At 36.8% G+C, this 17,652-nt stretch overlaps 6 protein-coding genes across 6 annotated transcripts; 2 read left to right on the top strand and 4 right to left on the bottom strand.

The window, feature by feature from the left end:
* The first annotated feature begins 33 nt into the window (after positions 1 to 33).
* On the top strand, positions 34 to 1,252 carry LOC149738927 (hydroxyacylglutathione hydrolase, mitochondrial-like). The gene has a single exon (XM_089874642.1). The coding sequence runs from the start codon at positions 89 to 91 to the stop codon at positions 941 to 943; it is 855 nt and encodes a 284-aa protein (XP_089730768.1). The 5' UTR covers positions 34 to 88; the 3' UTR covers positions 944 to 1,252.
* A 30-nt stretch (positions 1,253 to 1,282) lies between these two features.
* LOC149738928 (testis-expressed protein 10 homolog) lies at positions 1,283 to 7,950 on the top strand. The gene is made up of 16 exons (XM_089874628.1): positions 1,283 to 1,447; positions 1,540 to 1,739; positions 2,074 to 2,215; positions 2,610 to 2,941; positions 3,206 to 3,431; positions 3,814 to 3,939; positions 4,223 to 4,436; positions 4,679 to 4,796; positions 4,927 to 5,027; positions 5,392 to 5,570; positions 5,818 to 6,040; positions 6,169 to 6,347; positions 6,686 to 6,773; positions 6,983 to 7,132; positions 7,344 to 7,453; positions 7,829 to 7,950. The coding sequence occupies exons 1-16, from the start codon at positions 1,283 to 1,285 to the stop codon at positions 7,931 to 7,933; spliced, it is 2,658 nt and encodes an 885-aa protein (XP_089730754.1). The 3' UTR covers positions 7,934 to 7,950.
* Positions 7,801 to 8,681, bottom strand: LOC149738929 (cytochrome c-like). The gene is made up of 4 exons (XM_089874648.1): positions 8,547 to 8,681; positions 8,361 to 8,441; positions 8,245 to 8,307; positions 7,801 to 8,183 (listed from the first exon to the last, which is right to left on the bottom strand). Exons 1-4 carry the CDS (start codon positions 8,650 to 8,652, stop codon positions 8,074 to 8,076), a joined length of 360 nt encoding a protein of 119 aa, XP_089730774.1. The 5' UTR covers positions 8,653 to 8,681; the 3' UTR covers positions 7,801 to 8,073.
* Positions 8,682 to 8,981: 300 nt separating this feature from the next.
* Positions 8,982 to 14,673, bottom strand: LOC149738930 (cytochrome c, somatic-like). The gene is made up of 5 exons (XM_089874651.1): positions 14,661 to 14,673; positions 10,074 to 10,236; positions 9,930 to 10,010; positions 9,581 to 9,643; positions 8,982 to 9,302 (listed from the first exon to the last, which is right to left on the bottom strand). The coding sequence occupies exons 2-5, from the start codon at positions 10,177 to 10,179 to the stop codon at positions 9,220 to 9,222; spliced, it is 333 nt and encodes a 110-aa protein (XP_089730777.1). The 5' UTR covers positions 10,180 to 10,236; positions 14,661 to 14,673; the 3' UTR covers positions 8,982 to 9,219.
* Positions 11,815 to 13,852, bottom strand: LOC149738931 (uncharacterized). Its single transcript, XM_089874647.1, has 4 exons — positions 13,699 to 13,852; positions 12,895 to 13,102; positions 12,607 to 12,791; positions 11,815 to 12,261 (listed from the first exon to the last, which is right to left on the bottom strand). Exons 1-4 carry the CDS (start codon positions 13,763 to 13,765, stop codon positions 12,023 to 12,025), a joined length of 699 nt encoding a protein of 232 aa, XP_089730773.1. The 5' UTR covers positions 13,766 to 13,852; the 3' UTR covers positions 11,815 to 12,022.
* Positions 14,674 to 14,971: 298 nt separating the features above from the next.
* LOC149738932 (uncharacterized) lies at positions 14,972 to 17,588 on the bottom strand. The gene is made up of 2 exons (XM_089873703.1): positions 16,687 to 17,588; positions 14,972 to 16,511 (listed from the first exon to the last, which is right to left on the bottom strand). The coding sequence occupies exons 1-2, from the start codon at positions 17,586 to 17,588 to the stop codon at positions 14,972 to 14,974; spliced, it is 2,442 nt and encodes an 813-aa protein (XP_089729829.1).
* Positions 17,589 to 17,652: the final 64 nt, after the last annotated feature.

Raw genomic sequence — 17,652 nt, forward strand, 5'->3', positions numbered from 1 at the left:
ACCAGCTGTTATCTGTTTAAATTCAGAACACGTGACACAACTTGGGGATGTAAACAAATTTTGTTTTTGGTGTTTGTCGCGTACGGTGATGCTTGGTTTAGTTCAGCGTTGTGCGTGCAGGTTAGTAAGTTATCATTCTAAGCCACTGTCTACTCAACTGAACAAAATGAAAGTGAATTTATTGCCAGCGCTTGAAGATAATTACATGTATTTGCTAGTGGATGAAAAAACAAACGAAGCCGCAATCGTGGATCCCGTTGAACCGGATAAAGTTTTAAAAGCACTTGAGAAAGAAGGCGTTAAATTGACGACCATTCTTACAACGCATCACCACTGGGACCACGCAGGAGGAAATAAAGAATTGATATCAAAAGTCGGGGCATCTAATCTTAAAGTATATGGCGGAGACGATCGTATTGATGGAATTACAACGAAAGCGGTTGAAGGCTTGGAGTTTAATGTCGGTAGTTTAGAAATTCGTTGCCTCTTCACGCCGTGTCACACAACTGGTCATATTTGTTATTTTGTAAAGAATCCAAACACACCTGCTGTGTTTACTGGGGACACACTGTTCGTTTCTGGCTGTGGAAGGTTTTTTGAAGGCACAGCAGAACAAATGTATTCTTCCCTTGTTAAAAAACTATACATCCTCCCCCCAGCTACACAAGTATACTGTGGGCATGAATACACAGTCAGCTCACTTAAGTTTGCACAGTTTGTTCAACCCAATAACCAGCATGTATTGGAGAAGCTGAACTGGTCCATCAAGCAAAGGGAAAATAATCAACCTACTATTCCATCCACTATAGCAGAGGAAATGTTATACAATCCATTCATGAGAGTCGAAAATGAAGAGTTACAAAAACGCTGCAAGACCTCTACACCCGTGGAAACTATGAAGTTCTTAAGAAACGAAAAAGATCATTTTAAAGCGAATGTTTAAAATGAAAAATAAATTTTGCTTACTTACTTTTATTTTCATAAATTTGTAAATACATAATTATGTACATAATTCTAATTCTAAACTGTAATCACTTTATACACGTTATCAATTTGTAAAAATGTGACCAGAAAAACAAATTTGTTTTGGAGAACAATATGTTTTAAAATATCTAATCTGTATATTAAAGTAGTCCAGGCATTGTTCAGAGTTCAGACTGAAGTTGTTGCATACTTGTACCATGTTTTTCTTTGATATCTACTGTTCAAGTTAACTATGCGACGTAGTTTACAAATAATTATTTTATTATAGGCTGTAGCAGTCCTCTGCCATTCATAGAAAATGGGTAAAACTAGTCGTAAAACTAAAGCTAAAAAAAAAGATTTCAATAAAGTGAAGCTGAAGGTTGGAAAAAAGAAGCCAGCAGCTGAAAATGCAACCGACACTGCATTTAAATCTCAGTCAATATATATTCCTGATCAACTGAAATCCCAGGAAAATATTTCTGTGAGATACATACTTTATCCTGTTACATATTCGAAATCTTTTCAAAAAGTGTTACAACCTTTTTAAACTTTTTAAATCAAAAAAATATTCAGGTTGAACTGCTGACTCATCGAAAACAAAGTGTTGAAGATTTGCTGAGTCATTTAAACCACTTCAGTCCGACATTTCGCTACCAAGCTTTAAACGGACTGAAAGAAATATTTAGCAACCATGGAAATAAAGGAACAATCAATGCAGCGAAGATCTGTGAGCGTGTCATTCGATCTGTGACAGATGTTGATTCAGAAGTTAGGTAATTTTTAAAAACAACTGTTAATATAAATATTCAGCACATATATATATATATATGAGTTGTGAGAATGCCCCCCTCCGCTAGTCCAGAAGTTACATGTTCAACGCTCGCCACTGTTACCATTGTGGTAACTGTGGACATATTTGTCCTTAGTCAAGACACCTAAAGGGCAATTGCTTTAGTTCAGTGGTCAATACTGGTTAATCAGGCATGATATATTCATTAGAACAATAAATACAATTATTAATAAAATTCAACCCTGTATGTTTGTTCAGTAATCCTTATCATCACATAGCCCAAGTATCAATAAAACAAGTTTTCATTTTTATTTTAGGAAAGCGTGTACTTCACTTCTGTGGCACATATTTTCCACTGTACCAGAGGAACAGATGAGTCCAAAATTTCCACTGATCCTCTCGCATTTATATTGTGCCATGTCTCATATTTCCAAAGATGTTCAACAAAATTCTTTAAAGGTAAAAATTTACTCATTGTTTTATCCTTACATTCTACTGAAACATTTAATCATTGCCGATACCATTTAATCATTCCCGATATAATGCAAATAAATGTTCAGGTTTTACTACTTAGTGTTTAGCACATGCTGCAGATGTAAAATCTTGTTCATTAACCTGTTTGTAGTTATCAGCCTAAAACTTAATATTTTCTATTCTTTTTTATTAATGCCCATAATATGTATATATATATAATATATACATATTTTTATTTCGTTTAACTATATAGGCCTGAGCTTTATTTTTTGACGCAAAATCTTTTTTATATATCTATGTATTTCTACCAGAGTAAAATCAGTTTAGTTCATTAAAAAATATTATTATTTTTCCCATTACTTGTTCATTTGTATGTTAGGTGGTAGATCTGTGCTTTCAATTCTACCCAAACTTAGTTTGTTCCGAAGAAAATCGTCCGACATTGCTACAGCATTTCATTGAGCTTATATCTTCCAAGCAAGGAGAGAAGTCGGCCAATTCTCGCATTCTAACAATGAATCTGTCTAAAAAGGAATCTGCAATTTCTTGGAGAATAAAAGTCCTTAAAAGACTTTGGGTTTTGTTGAAAAGAGAGTCTGTTAATAAGGATTTGAAACCAACTGACTTTGTAGACCATGTGTGTTGGGATTCCGATGAAATAGGTTTGCATCTTGTTCCAACACTCAAAAGGCAGCACGGGGTGTTATTAAGGTTGGTGGTATTTGATTAACATACCTATTTGCACTTAAATGCTTAAAAAATATCTTTAGGATTAAAAATATGTTTAAGATTTAGAAAAAAATTTATTTAGGTACAGGAATTTTAAATGGCTTTTTTTCGGTAGTGTTCATCTGCAATGCTAAAAGTTAGTTTGTGAGATAGACTATTGTAGTTTTGTTTCTGTACATATATATATATATATATATATAATAACTGAGATTATTTTTACTTTAATTTAAAACGAGTGTGTATTAGAAATTTGGAAGCTTCTTCCCTTGTGAAAGTTCATCAACAAAGCACCATGCAAACTATCTCTACTGTTCTACCCCTGTTGTTTCAATGCTGGCTTGAAGTGTCAGCTACTGGTATACTTACCAAAGATGAGGAGACAGTCACTACCATGACCCTTGTCATGAACATTACATTAGAATTATGCAAATCATTTCAAACTAATCAAGATGGAGTAGCTTCTCAGAAATTGGTTAGTAAAAATTCAGATGTATTTTTAAAATGAGACAGTGTTTATTATCTATTTTGTTACTTTTGCTACCAGGCATAATGTAAATATTTTTTTAGTGGCTTTTCTGGTATAAGACATAGTGTGTTTTTGTTTTTTTAGATAAAGTGTTGAAAATACACTTTGTTTTATATATTATCTATTCTATATTGGTAAAGTCATATATATAAAGAAGCCAATGATCTGAGATTTCTGCCTCAGATGGGCCATTACTATTTTGTATAAATGTTTCTTCTAAAATTTATAGACATAAATGTTTTTGCTTATTTTTTTTTTGAAAAACTCTGTAGAAAAAAACTTAAATAATTTCTTGGTTTTTATCGTGTTTTTTGTTTTTTCTTCACAGCGAGAATGGATTTATCAGAATTACTTGACCAGTTTCAAAAAATATTTCTTCTCTAATTTTCCATTTGAGCAATGGGAGGCAGTGAGTTTGATGCCCAAGAAAAAGAAGAAACAAACTTTAAAACCGGTCAGTTTGGTTTTTCGTAAAGTTTTACATATATATATAGATATATTGTAGAGTAGGGTGGGGAAGGTGGGAGTCGTGGGACATGTTTTAATTTTCTTCCTTGTTCAATTGGTAGTAAACAAAAAATATTTGTATAAATTTTTAAATATCTCAAAATGAGGGTTGTTAGTTGCACAATCATAAAGATTTATGCACTTTTTGGATGATCATCATATAAAAAAATCACAAATTAGCAAAAAAAACAAAATGTTTGGTTTTATTTTATTTCTGTTATTAATTACAGGATGTAGATTTGCTTGGTGTAAATCTTGCTATTTGTGAGCTTGCTGCATTATATCCACCTGAGCCAATGCAAAATGATGAAAATTCTTCTCCAAGTTTAGACTACATAACTCAGCTTCTCCAAAATGCAGCGGATTTTCGTAACTTGGAAACCAGGGTTTTAAAACAAATTTTAACATGCATGGATTGTATCTTAACGAAAAACTCAATACAAGGTAACTTTTTTCTTAGTTTTATGAACAATAAATAAAAAAATGTAACTTGTTTGATCCTGGCAAGAAAGCATGAAATGAAACGACAGTCGTTATAACACAGGTGTTTTGTTTCATACACCTAGTGCTTGCACAAGCTACCATCTACCACCTATGTTTTTGTGGGTAATTGTTTGTGTTTGTGTATGACTGACCATTTAGGCAACAAATCAGTGGCTGCAATTTTCTGAAACCTTTTTTATCAGACATCGGAAATGAAATCTCTTCATGTTTACACCACTACACTGACACTCTGCCAAAATGTCACTCACATCGAACATTGATTGTGGAATTTTTGATAGAACATTCTGGAAGTACTGATGGGTATGATATTAATATTTACAATTAACATACAATCACCTGTTAAATTTGAAATTTTGTTTTAAAAGGAAAAATAAATTTATAATAAAAAATTAAAAAGTTTTATTTTTGGTAAGATAAATTATTATTTCAGATTAGATTCTGGATCTTTGTTGTCATCATTGCCAACCCAGTTAGTTGACATTTTGAAAAACATTGCAAGCCAGAAGGGAAGTGGCTGCAAATTACAAAGTGGTAAGCCCTATAACTGTAACATCATTTTATACTAGGCCATTCACTTTATTACATAATTACAAGGCAAGTCTTATAATGGTAATTAAGTAGTTAAGACTGCTCGCCTCTAGACTAGAGGTTACAAGTTCAAGGCTTGTCTCTGCTACCATTGTATGTGTATGTGTCCTTGGGCAGGACACTTAACAGCAACTGCTGCAACCCAATGGTTCCTTTAGGCTTTCCAAATAGTAAAAGAATGTCAAAGTTCTGAAAAGTTACATTTATGTGGTAAGTCGTCAGCAGGGGCTGTAATGTATAAACTGAACACACAGGTTAACTTATAACGTCAAATGAGTATCATTCATTTATTTCATATTCTTTACAGATGCCTCCACAGTTCTACACCCAACCATGCGTTGTATTAAATGTCTTTTGCGAAGAAAGCACCCGGGAAATTTACATAATTTGCAGGAAAATTTTTTAACTTTGATTTCAACTATAACGAAATTGAGTGCAAAACTTTTCTGCCAAAGTGGAGTTTGTAAAACTTGCAAGCAGTTTCAGGTACTAGTCATTTGTTTAACATCTTACCATGTTTTAAATGTTCCTATTTTTACATGACTTGGCATTTGGGTGAGGCTGTCAACCTCTCAAGCTTAAGGTACTAGGTTTGGGGCTTGATGCTGTCACCATTATGTGTCAAGGCGACAAGCTTTTGACAAGTTGTTCAAATCGTCAGTCATACAGTAGACCATTCTCGTTTTAGGGTAAATAGGTTACAATCATTTATTCGGTGTGTTTTGTTTAACAGCGAGAAATTTTCCAATCATGTATTCCATATCTACAAGACATCGATGAAGGAATGACATCTAGTTTATTTCACTTTTGCTTCAGTGAATTTGTGTGTCAAGAGAATATATGTTATGTCATTGACTTATTGGCGCAAAGACTTGACTCTTCATGTCACGATCAAACTTTAAGAACCAATTCTGAAAAATTAGGATTCCTGCAATTTTTGTTGTGCTCGGTAATTGGTAAGAATTCAAACTTGTTTATATTTAGTGAATCATTTTAGTGATGTATGTAAATAAAATAAAGCTCGATGATTAGTAAAAAAAATGCATAAAAAGTTTCACAAATTTTAATAAGGACTTCATCTCAGGTTGCAGAAAAGATGATTTATGCCCAAAAACTAAAGAAATTGATTTTGTGCCAGAAGAATGGAAAATTGTTAAGCATGAAATTGTTTCCATGCATGCAACCAATCTGTTGTTCAGGCTTTGCTCAAGTGACAACAGAGTTGTTTCTATTGTCCGGAGTTTCTTATCATTATCCGTATTTGTAAGTTTTGTCTTTATTTCAACATCAGTGGTTCAAAGCTGTTGTACAGTGGGTAGCACTTGCATCAGAACTAAAGGATGTTGCCACCTTTGTTTAAGCATGTGTGTCTTTGGGTAAAACACTCATAGCTCCAACCCAGTAGTCACTTATGAAAAGCCAAAATTGCCCGCCATACAGAAAAGAAAACCTAAAAGAGTAATGAGTTTGTAATTCTAACTAAACTTGCACGAGGTGTATTATTAGTACTAAACCATGTTATAAAAAAATGTCATTGTTTCGCCGTCTGAAAATATAAATTAATGTTCAATAAAATAATGTTATTTTCAAACCTTTTCCAGACCACCGGCCCCCCATCCTTAAACATAGTAACATGGGTTGGCTTGTTTAAACTTGGAATTGTTTTCTCTACAACTAACTGTCTCACAGGTAAAAATTGAATAGATGGAACTTAACTAGTTATTACCCTTGCGGAAAAACATGAGGCATTAACAGGGTTGTTTTGTTTCATACACCTCGTGCCCTCTTTATTTTAACTTTGAGTCTTTTCTTAAACATGTTTTTTAAATGTTTTTTAAACTATTTTAGGTTTTTAAAATAAATTTGGTCAACTTGCATCTTAATTCAAATTATTCTAGGTTTGGAAAATAAATTTGGTCAACTTTCATCTTACTGCTTAGTGCGGTGCTTGAGCAATGTAGATACATGTGAGAGGATGGTTGAAACTTGCACAGATTTATTATGCAACTCGGACTCAATCTTTCGTTGCTGTCTTCTTAATCTATTTGGTAACTCCTACTATAATCTAACTCTAACAGATAGTTTTAATAAGTTACCATGGTTGTTTGTTTATATTGAATTTGTATAAAATGCTCCAGACTGTACATTTTGAGATTAAACATATTATTCAGTTTGTTTGTAAAATATTTATTAAGTTTTTTATCATTGTGGCCTCTATAAATAAACATATTCAATCTTAATGTAAAAATTTAATTTCAGAAAATCCATCTTCTGTTAGTTGTATTACGGTATTACTTCAAATCCCAAAGCTCCATAAATCGTTTCAACAAGTCATTTCATTGATTTCAGATTATATTGATTCTTTAGAGGTAAGCTTGTATTGGTGGTTGTTGTATACTATATACTAATAATAGCTGACAAGTTGTGCGATCTGATGTTTACTTTATCAGTTTATATTTAAATACAAAAGCTATTCTACACTTTTGGCTGTCAAAACAAGTTTAATGGAAACTCAAAACTTATCATCTAAAATGGCTTAACTCTGTAAAACTCTTTTATTAAAGTGTTTTGGGTACCATTTTTCGCCATAAATGGCAAATTTTGCACAATTTTTAGCATTAAAATTCGGAAAATCGTAGCTCTAAAAAAATACTGTTTTTTTGTGGGTACTTCTAAAAAAAAATACTAACCTGCTTATTAAAAACAAGTAGAATCATACTTTTAACGAAATTTATTTATTATAGGCCACTGAATGTGACCAAAAAGAATTGCAAAAACTTAAGTTGACCGCAAGTTCGCTAAACTTATTTCAAAATAAGTCAAATTTTCAAAGAAATAATAAAACATGAAAGTTGCTTTGAAAGAATGTTTGTCGTTTAGCAGATATTTTTGTGAAGTATTTAGTGAAGAACGGAGCATACTCTTTTAGAAACAGCAGCAGTTAAAAAATAAATAAAAGAAAAAGGAAAAACAAAAAAGTAATAAGTAGTCAGTTGCAGGTTTTTGTTTCAGTTTCTGTTGTTGTTACTTTCTTTAAAAATGCAATCAGATGCATGCGTTCAGAACGCTTTGAAATTCCGGCAAATATCATTTTTGTGCCTGTGGATAAAAGACATCTCAATGCAGAATATTAAAAAGTAGTGTTTTCAGTTTTACCCACCTGGAATATATTTCCTTGGGTTGGTCAAGTAAATATCCAGAGTTTCTTCATTCCAAATTATTCCTGTTTTTAGAGGCCTGAATTACATATACAATAAATAAATACGATTGATAAACCTTTTTCTGTGTTTGACACAGTGTATGTGTAGCCTGGAGAATGACCAGTGCGTCTTCCAATCAGACCAAACAGGTTTGGACCTGTTAGAGAATAGACTTGTTTATGCATTTTTCCTCACCAATAGGTGTGCAACTTTATTTTATTTACAGCGCGAAATATATTAATAAAACAAAGGATTGAATTACCAGTTTTGTGTTTTCCATTATCTTCGTAGGTATGGCACTGCTTACACTTTCGTATGAAAATCTTTTTTCCTTTTTCGATATCTCCAGTTTGACTTGTCTCATCCATGCAGTACAAACTAATGCAAAACACTACACACCTAACTATTTACACAGCGACAACTGGTAGCTCTATCATCATCTAAATACAAAAACTACATTGTGAAAAACAAGCAGCTGACTTGAAACAAACAGCTAAAATGAAACTACGGTTTTTATTAATAGTGTTCTTTCTTTAATAGTTACAACCCAAACTGGTTTGCCTTTTTTATTGGTTGGGTCGCAAAAATTTAAAAAATCTTGTATGCCCACAACTAGTCTAAAATACTTGCAAACATTAGATTTGGTTCAAGACAAAAATTGTAGAAGCAATGTGTTTATATATACTCAGCACATTCATTATTAAAGTTTCTAACAGTTTATTAACAAGTTCTAAAATCCAAATTTACACGGCAAAATTTAATTTTAAAACAGTTCACTGTAGAAGAACCTAGTTAGATAAATCATAGTGTACAGACAATGTATAGATGAACATGTTTATATCCTGAATTTGTTTAACTGATAATACAACAAGATATTATGAACGACAAGGAAAATTTGGCTAACACAAATAAATATGATGAACAGTATGTAGCAACTACTTTGTAGCATCCTTAAGAAAAGCGATGAGGTCAGCTCGTTCTCCCTTTTTCTTAATTCCAGCGAAAACCATTTTGGTTCCTACAAAATGTAATAGTTAAAAGTTGTGTAAAGCACTAGTGTAACTACCTAATTTTATAAATGTTTTGTTTTTTTAAATTAGAAAAATTTGGATAACAGATTAAAACTTTGTGTAAAGTTTAGTTACCTAAAAATTAGGGTAAAAATAGTAAATACTATCACTGAATTATAAATAGTTTAGGTTTGGGGTAAAGGTAAAATTTTATGTTAAACATTTTCCTATTTTGTATGCATTATTAATCAACTAGGGTTGTAGTTTATATATTTAAAGATCTCACCTGGAATATATTTAGCTGGGTTTGTCAAGTAAACATCAAGTGTATCTTCACCCCAGATCACTCCTGAAGATAAAACAAAAGATTAAAAATGATGGATAATATAAAATGCAAAGTCCAGATTAGAAGTTTGTTCCTGGGGCTTGGAATATTTTTTTATTACAATTTTAGCACGGATTCGCTCAGATTTGTTCTGAATTTATTTCATATAGGACAAAATTGATTACAAGCGACATACAGGCATACTTTCTTTAAAATTATCAAATTTGCGTAATTTGTGGGTAAAAAAATTCAGTTGAGATGATTTTTTTTCAATCTCTAATAAACTTAACCAATATTCCAATACCCTTACCCTTGTCTCGGTTTTGGTCGGTGTAATCAAATCCTGCAACTTGTCCACTTTGTCTGCCAAACAAACCATGCAAGGTTGGACCTGTAAATAGAATCCCCGGTAAAATAAATCAGCCTTTCATACAGTGCAAAATCAAAGTCTTACCAGTTTTGTTGGTACAATCAGAGGTGTAGGTATGACACTGTTTGCATTTTTGAATAAAGATTTTCTTTCCTTTTTCAACATCTCCAGCTGCTGCTTTTTTGCCCATTTTTAACTTAAAAGATTCAGTACAGAAAATTAGAAATACAATTCACCTTATGTGATTCTAAAAACAACTTGTTTATTTAAATTAAAACTTATTAGGTTTTCAACCGGATTGTTTTACCACAAATGACAATGTGGTGTAATAATTGGTAACGTTTTAAACCAGAGATACGGTATATAAAAAATCTCTCAACGAGTCTGTCTTTCAATACATTTGATCACGCTCTACGCTTCAAATTGAACTGAATACCATACGACTGTGCTGAGCTACCATATATACGTATTTGAAAACTGTGCTGTCAACACTTTGGACATTACAGCTGCAGTAACAAACACGTCAAACAGTGATAACTTTTCAACACCCAGCAAGCGCCCGCTCACTATGACCGACTAGTACAACTACTACGACTGAAGGTCGTTCAGTGATTGCGTAATCGCGCACACGCGCCGGTTTCTATGTGACGTCATAATTTCACGGTGTTTGCCTTTTCCAATTTTTTAGAAATATTATTTATTAACATTGCGATTGATGTACACATCCTTAAAAAAACTGTTAATTAAAAACCCCAAAATTTTTCAAATCCTAGCATAGACTATTTTAGGACTTTGCTGTTACAATAGAAGGTTAAATAATGCAAAATATGATAGTTTACAAGCAGTAGAATAAAGTGCTGTTATTTTTTCCCGTGTTATGTGTCGTCTTTACTTCGCTGTTTCCAAATATTGCATCATACGATGCTGCCACGCCACTATTGAAGTCATGAAAAACGTTGTGACGTCAGCAATTCATTCAACAGGAAAACGGGTACCGCGCGCTCACTGGTCTATGTAATGGTGCAACATGTTATATACTAGATAGGGCTTTACGATTTACAAAAGGGTGGTTATTCGAAGACCCACTATAAAAATACACCGTTGGAGTTTTATTTATTCGTCATTAAAAAGTCAAAAATTAAACTAGTTTAAAATGTAAACTTCGATCGGTTCTATCATTCCTTGTACATTATACTTTAGTTTATTATGAACATGTCTAACTCTTGTTTAGCTAAACGTCTCCACTAACTTTGGTTTAGTCAAGCGATATAAACAGGATATAATATGCGTAATCTATTGTGGTAAGGTTTAAGCGCTGCCACCTGCCTACGTGACTTTTTAGGCGTTACCTATGCGAGCAGGTTACGCAACCAGCATTTGTGCGCCGTGTGCTCAACCGGTGTTTTATTTGCCCATGTATTTCACCTTGCATATTGACTTTAAAAGAGAATGAAACGTTCACTTATCACTGTGGGCGTGTTTCTGTACTGTACGGTCTATTCGCGCCTTTGATTTAAACTTATTTATCAGAGTCAATATTAAAGACCCTGTTATTTATATAGTATAGGGTGATGCAAAATAGGACACACTTTCATTCTCTTTTCTTGTATAAAATTCTATTTGTCTCGTATACAACTAAATTCTTATGACTCACATAGACCGTTTTTAGTTGGTAAAAACACGATCAGGATATTTGAATATCATGTGCAAAAGGTGCCCCTTTTTCCACCCTCTTTATCGCGTGTTTCTAGACATGGGAAGTATAGGCTACAATTATCCCATTACAGGGCATATAGCAACAGCGGCACGTATGCGCCTTCTAGTGTGCAACTCTTAAACCTTTTTATTCATAGTATCTAGGCAAGCGATTTATAAATTTTGTTTCTGCACAAATCAGTGCACAGTCGCAAATGTGTGCAAAGAAAGCTGTAGCCGTACAACCCAAATGTCCAGCTTTAATGCTTATAAGCTACGCATGATATATATAGTTGACAAAGGGGTATCTACATTAAAGTTTTAATATCGTTTAGATGCTATTCCTTGTATGGTGGTAGGGGCACAGCAGGATCCGGTTGAAATTCGCCTTTAGCTTGGTAGTTTGCAAGCGGCTGCTCGTTGTAAGGTAGTGGCACAGGCTGGCTGTATCTGTTGTTATCCGGGTACTGGTTATTGGGCTGAGGGTACCACGTTGGTGGTACAGGCGGCGCAACGTTCTGGTACACGGTTGCTGGTGCATTGTAGCTTGGGTTGGGATACCCCATTGTGACGGTATCTAGAATAAAGAGGAAAATATTATGTTTTTTTGTAGTCTTTAAGTTCATTTTAAGTTTAAATTATATATATTAAATACATATATAATTGGGCGGGGTAAGATGGGACATGATTTCATTCTCTTTTCCCATCCAATTTGGTAACACACAAAGCTTATTTACGGAATTAATTGACCGTATAGCCCCACGACTCTAAAAGAGCGTTGTTGGTTGCAAAACAAGGTCAGAAAAATATGGTATTTAGGTATTAACGGTATCTGATCTTATACCCTACGGTACTATATGGCTAGGCTAGCCATACGTTAAAGATAAGTTTTTTTAACAAAATAATTGATGATAAAACTTGCTTTGTTGTTGACTCTGTTGTTGTCCTGAGGACGGTGTTACATAAGCTGTCCTCGCAGTTTGTAGCTGGGTACCTCTGTTTACGTTTCCACGATGCGCGCATTTGGCGCAACACAAAGCAATCAGACTAATACAAAGCACCAGGAAAAAAAATCCACCAATAGCAATGCCAACAATAGCCCCGATTCTGAAAATTGATTTTTAATGTTTTTCGTTTTTATTAGCGATGCTTTAGCTGAAAGGCCTACAGGCGAAATAATGAGATTTTCTGCAAACATTCACACATTTACCCGAGATGAAAGACAGAATTTATGGCGCTGCTAACGGTGCAACCTAGACTCCATCGGCTGCAGTGTCCACTAAAAGCTGTCCCACAACAAGTTGACGACGAGGAACAGGTGTCAGCACCGCAAGCACAGAAAACACGGCACCTGTTTTGCGAATTGGAGTATTTGCAACATTTTGTAAATGAGTCACAATCCGATGACGAAGTGCAACCTGCCAAAGTAGTTAAACCATTAGCAGAGCTGGATTTTAAAATTACATATACGTGGTAACTCGTGTACGAGGTGAATAACACAGAACGATCATCCACAAAGTAACATACATGGTAACTCGTATAAGCTGGCACGAGGTGTATGAACTTCCATGTTATAACGACTGTCGTTTTACAATCATTTAACAACCATATAATAACGACTGCCGTCGCCCCGCCACAAAGGAATAAAACGTTTATTCAAACATTCGACACCTTTTAAATCCAAAACATTTAAAATCCATTATTCTGAATAATATTATATACTTTTGCAAGCTCTGAACTAATAGTAACCAGACAATCGCCCAACAAAACTTAAGTACTTATATACAGTAGGATAGAAGAAGATGGGACACCTTTTTAATCTATTTTTTCTTCCCATTTGGTAGTAAACGAAGAACACTCAAAGAATAATAAAACCGTATTGTCAAGACGTCTGCTGACTGTTGTTAAGTGTTTAAAACTCGATCAGGATATTTAGATATTATATGCTAAAGGTGTTCCATTTTCCCCCACCCTACTATATGTATTATCAAGTTACCTATGAAAGAGCTCTTACCTTCTGCATTATTTATGAAACAATACAAAAGCACTCCTGCGACGAGCAACAGGTCGACTCGGCCCATATCAAATATATCAACGCAATTTTAACGTATAATTTCACTGAAAATGAAATGCTTTTTTTATTCAAAACACAACTACTCTGCTATATATAGACATTTCTTAACAAGCTCTACATTTTATGTTTCAATGACTACAGGACCTAATACGACATTATCCAGATAGACAGTATAATATTCTATACCGTTCAATTTTTTTTTATTAGTATACTACAGCCCTACAGGCACTGCTGCATTGGTAACAATAATAAGTTATTTTAATGTTTAAGCTTACTATTGCAATAAATAATTTCCCAATTCTATAATTATTCCAGGCGTCCAAAACACGCTTTATTGGCGAGCATATCGTATCCTTCGTCTCCATGCAACTTATACCACAAAACCAGTGCGCATTGAACCTGACAAATCTGTTTCAGCTCATATATTAGCGTATAAAAACCTTGTGAAATTGTGTTACTATGAACTACGGAATTATTCCGCGGCAATTTCATAAAGCGTGAAGGACCTATGAACACAAAGAGAAACGATGAGAAATGTTTTGTACGCTTCATGGTCGAATAGCTGCGGATGGATTTAAATTTAGTGTTATAGATGCCTTTTCGTCGGGCGTGGCCCACTTGTCCCGAGGCAGCATATAACTGAAACTATTCGATTGGGTGTAGACGTGACCGTGTGTCACGTCTGAACTTCTCTCTGTGCTTATAACGCGTCCTTTATCAGTAGAGCACTACCAGCCTTCCAAACTGTCTTAAGGTTTATTGTGTGAAGTAGAGGAACGGTACACTTTACGGGACGGTACTCTTTAGGATACGGGACGGTTAAACAGGGTGAGAGGACAGGGCCACTCCAGGTGTTACATATAGTTACAAAATAAATACAAATTTAACTTACATGTAGTAACCTTATTCAAATAGAATGCTTCGTTAGGGTTAAAGACTATAATTAATACAAACATTAACGGTGAAATATATATGAACGGATGGATTACGTCCGATCCGCATTCGGTTACTGGAAAAGAGGAACAAAAAGGGCAAACGAACAAGGCCACGTTTCTTAAAACTAAAAACAATAGAAATAACAGAAAGAATAGGAGCCGGGGATTCTACACTCCCCCCAAATTGCTAAGTCATAAAACGAACAATTTAAACACAAAATCCACGGCGCACATTCGCACGTGGTAACAATAAATGTCTAGAAACGCGAACGCGCTTCTTAGGTGGTCGTCACTTCGGTCGGCATCGTCGCCGGGTCATCATCCTCCCTTCTCGGGACTCGAACATCCTCGTCGTCGTCGGCGGGAGCTATCATGCATAGCTTATGGATCGGCCTTCGCATCTCGAGGCCGCGGGCCCGCACAGATACTGTGCGAACGATTCCATGAGCGTCGGGGTAAACCTCACAAATTTTGCCTATGGACCATTGTGAGCGTGGGGTCGAGTTATCGACCAACAGGACAATATCTTTGGATTTAAAGTTCTTTTGACGTAGGTGCCATTTCTGGCGGGCAATGATTGTACGTAAGTACTCGCGGGACCACCGAACCCAGAACTGTTCGGCCAGGTACTGTACATAGCGCCATCGCTTGCGGGCGTAACAGTCTTTCTCGCGGGTAAGTGTCGGTGGTAGGTCAGCGGTTGGCTTCACGCGGAGCAGATGGTTCGGGGTCAAAGGTAATTCACTATCACAATCGATAGTGACCGGGGTGAGAGGACGTGAGTTCAGTATCGCCTCGGCCTCCAGCAGTAGGGTCTGTAGTTCATCGTCTGTCAACGGACGTTGAGCGGAAAGGGAGAGCAAGACGCGGCGGACCGACCGGATCATTCTTCCCCATGCGCCGCCCATGTGGCTAGCACATGGCGGGTTGAAGCTCCACTGTATGTCTTTCTGTCGAAGAAAACTGTTAATTTGGGCTTGGTTCCATTCCTGCATTGCCTTGCGCAGGAGCCTTTCAGCGCCAACTAAGTTGGTGCCGTTGTCTGAGTAAATATGCATGGGAGCGCCTCGGCGGGCTATGAAGCGCCGCAGCGCATTGATCATCGCGTCAGCAGTTAAATCTTTCGCCAGCTCCAGGTGAACGGCGCGGGTAGTCATACACGTGAAGAGACAGCCATAACGTTTAACAGAACTTCTTCCCTGGCGGACCATAATAGGTCCAAAGTAGTCCACTCCGGTGTATGAGAACGGCAGGGCTTCCACTTGCAGCAGTCTTGGTGACGGCAACGAGGACATCAGTTGTTGGGCAGGTTTCGCATACCTGCGGCGACACGGTAAACAGTTGTTCAGGACTCGACGGACAGCAGCGGTAGACTTCATGACGAAGAAGCGTTGACTCAACAGGTTCAGGGTATGATTTAACCCAGAATGGCCGGCAGCAGAATGATGGTAGGTGATGATCAAATCCGTAAGATGAGAGGTATGCGGCAGGATAGCTGGGTGACGTGCCTCGTACCCAATGGGCGCCCTTTCCAGTCGGCCACCCACCCGGAGCACACCATCTGAAACAAACGGGTCAAGCTTGAAGACGGGCGACTTTCTACCTGGCTTAAGGGGATTCTTGTCACTTGCGACGCCAAGCATCCACTGAGCATAATTCTGCCTCTGTACATACTTAATAAGTTCAGTTTCGGAGTACTGGAGTTCAGCGACGGACAACGGGCTTGATTCAAATTTCGGGTCCAGCTTCTGGGCACGTTTGCGTAAAAAGCGTTTGACCCTAAGTAGCCAGGCTGTGGCGACCTTAAGGCGGTAAAGACTAGAGAATTGAGATAGCAGCGCGTCAGTAGCGGGGATTGTCACTTGTAACGAGAAAACAGTTGCAGTTTTCTTATCGAATTGCTTTATGTCATGGTCAGACATTTCCATTTTCGCGAAGGCGTTCGGCCAGTTTTCGGGATCCAAAGTAAGAAAGTCGGGGGCGGAGAACCCACCAGAGGCGTGTCTTCAAGAGTGCGTCGGCACTTGCGCCTCTCGACGCGTAATCAGCAGGGTTTGATTGGGTGGGAACGTGTTTCCAGTTGCTGGTGCACGTATTCTCAGAAATCATAGCAAGACGACGTGAAACGAACAGAGGGAAACGTCGCCGTTCGTTGAATAAGCTCTGCAGTACAACATCCGAATCGGACCAAAAGATCGAAGGACGCAAATCCAGGCCAAGTTCTCTTCTCAGCATCTGATCCATATTGACGGCGGTGACGGCAGCCATCAGTTCCATGCGGGGAATAGACACTTCGTTCTGAGGTGCCAAGCGGGACTTTCCCATAACGAAAGTGCAGTTCACATTCTGATTGCGGTCGACGGTGCGCAGATAACAAACCGCGCCATACGCGATTTTCGAAGCATCTGCGAAAAAGTGCAGCTGGGAGCGTTGCATATTATCGTACGCTTGCAGACCAAAACTTCTGGAGATGACGATGTCGCGCAGTCGCGGCAAACTAGCAAGCCATTTTTCCCAACGCTTTAGTTCCGGTTCGGGTACTGGTTCGTCCCACTCGAGCTCCTGTTGACACAAATTACGGTAAATAAGTCTCGCTTCTAGAACGATAGGGGCAACAAATCCTAACGGGTCGAATAGGGAGTTCATAGTGGATAACATTCCACGACGAGTGCGGGGTTTCATAGGTAATGCGACCGTGAACATAAACTCGTCTGTGTTCACGCTCCAGTTTATACCAAGTACCCGTTCATGAAGTTGATCGTCAAGGGTACGGACTTGCAGAGATTTCGAGCGTTCTTTTTCTGGGATTGAGTCGATGACTTCCTTGGAGTTCGACAGCCACTTGGTCAGGCGAAATCCAGCTTTAGCCAAAATACTTCGCATATCCTTAGCCATGCGTATACCGGCCTCCGCGTTCGGGACCGAGACCAGGCAGTCGTCGACATAAAAGTTACGCTCA

The sequence above is a fragment of the Ciona robusta genome, chromosome 3 (assembly GCF_009617815.1).
Source record: "Ciona robusta chromosome 3, ASM961781v2".
NCBI classification, from domain to species: Eukaryota; Metazoa; Chordata; class Ascidiacea; order Phlebobranchia; family Cionidae; genus Ciona; species Ciona robusta.

Bases quoted from the DNA above. Each gene is read 5' to 3' on its own strand.
- LOC149738929 (XM_089874648.1), bottom strand. From the start codon at position 8,652: ATGGATGAGACAAGTCAAACTGGAGATATCGAAAAAGGAAAAAAGATT. The intron at 8,442-8,546 runs GTAATTCAATCC...ATTCTCTAACAG, and splicing joins TAATGGAAAACACAAAACTG to GTCCAAACCTGTTTGGTCTG. The intron at 8,308-8,360 runs GTTTATCAATCG...CTCTAAAAACAG, and splicing joins TGTGTCAAACACAGAAAAAG to GAATAATTTGGAATGAAGAA.
- LOC149738928 (XM_089874628.1), top strand. From the start codon at position 1,283: ATGGGTAAAACTAGTCGTAAAACTAAAGCTAAAAAAAAAGATTTCAAT. The intron at 5,571-5,817 runs GTACTAGTCATT...TTTGTTTAACAG, and splicing joins AAACTTGCAAGCAGTTTCAG to CGAGAAATTTTCCAATCATG. The intron at 7,454-7,828 runs GTAAGCTTGTAT...TATTTATTATAG, and splicing joins ATTATATTGATTCTTTAGAG to GCCACTGAATGTGACCAAAA.
- LOC149738930 (XM_089874651.1), bottom strand. From the start codon at position 10,179: ATGGGCAAAAAAGCAGCAGCTGGAGATGTTGAAAAAGGAAAGAAAATC. The intron at 10,011-10,073 runs GTAAGACTTTGA...TTCTATTTACAG, and splicing joins TGATTGTACCAACAAAACTG to GTCCAACCTTGCATGGTTTG. The intron at 9,644-9,929 runs GTAAGGGTATTG...TTTTATCTTCAG, and splicing joins CGACCAAAACCGAGACAAGG to GAGTGATCTGGGGTGAAGAT.
- LOC149738927 (XM_089874642.1), top strand. From the start codon at position 89: ATGCTTGGTTTAGTTCAGCGTTGTGCGTGCAGGTTAGTAAGTTATCAT.
- LOC149738931 (XM_089874647.1), bottom strand. From the start codon at position 13,765: ATGGGCCGAGTCGACCTGTTGCTCGTCGCAGGAGTGCTTTTGTATTGT. The intron at 13,103-13,698 runs GTAAGAGCTCTT...CTACTTTGGCAG, and splicing joins TTTCATAAATAATGCAGAAG to GTTGCACTTCGTCATCGGAT. The intron at 12,262-12,606 runs GCAAGTTTTATC...TCTTTATTCTAG, and splicing joins ACAACAGAGTCAACAACAAA to ATACCGTCACAATGGGGTAT.
- LOC149738932 (XM_089873703.1), bottom strand. From the start codon at position 17,588: ATGGCTAAGGATATGCGAAGTATTTTGGCTAAAGCTGGATTTCGCCTG. The intron at 16,512-16,686 runs GTGGGTTCTCCG...TCAATTCTCTAG, and splicing joins CTCTTGAAGACACGCCTCTG to TCTTTACCGCCTTAAGGTCG.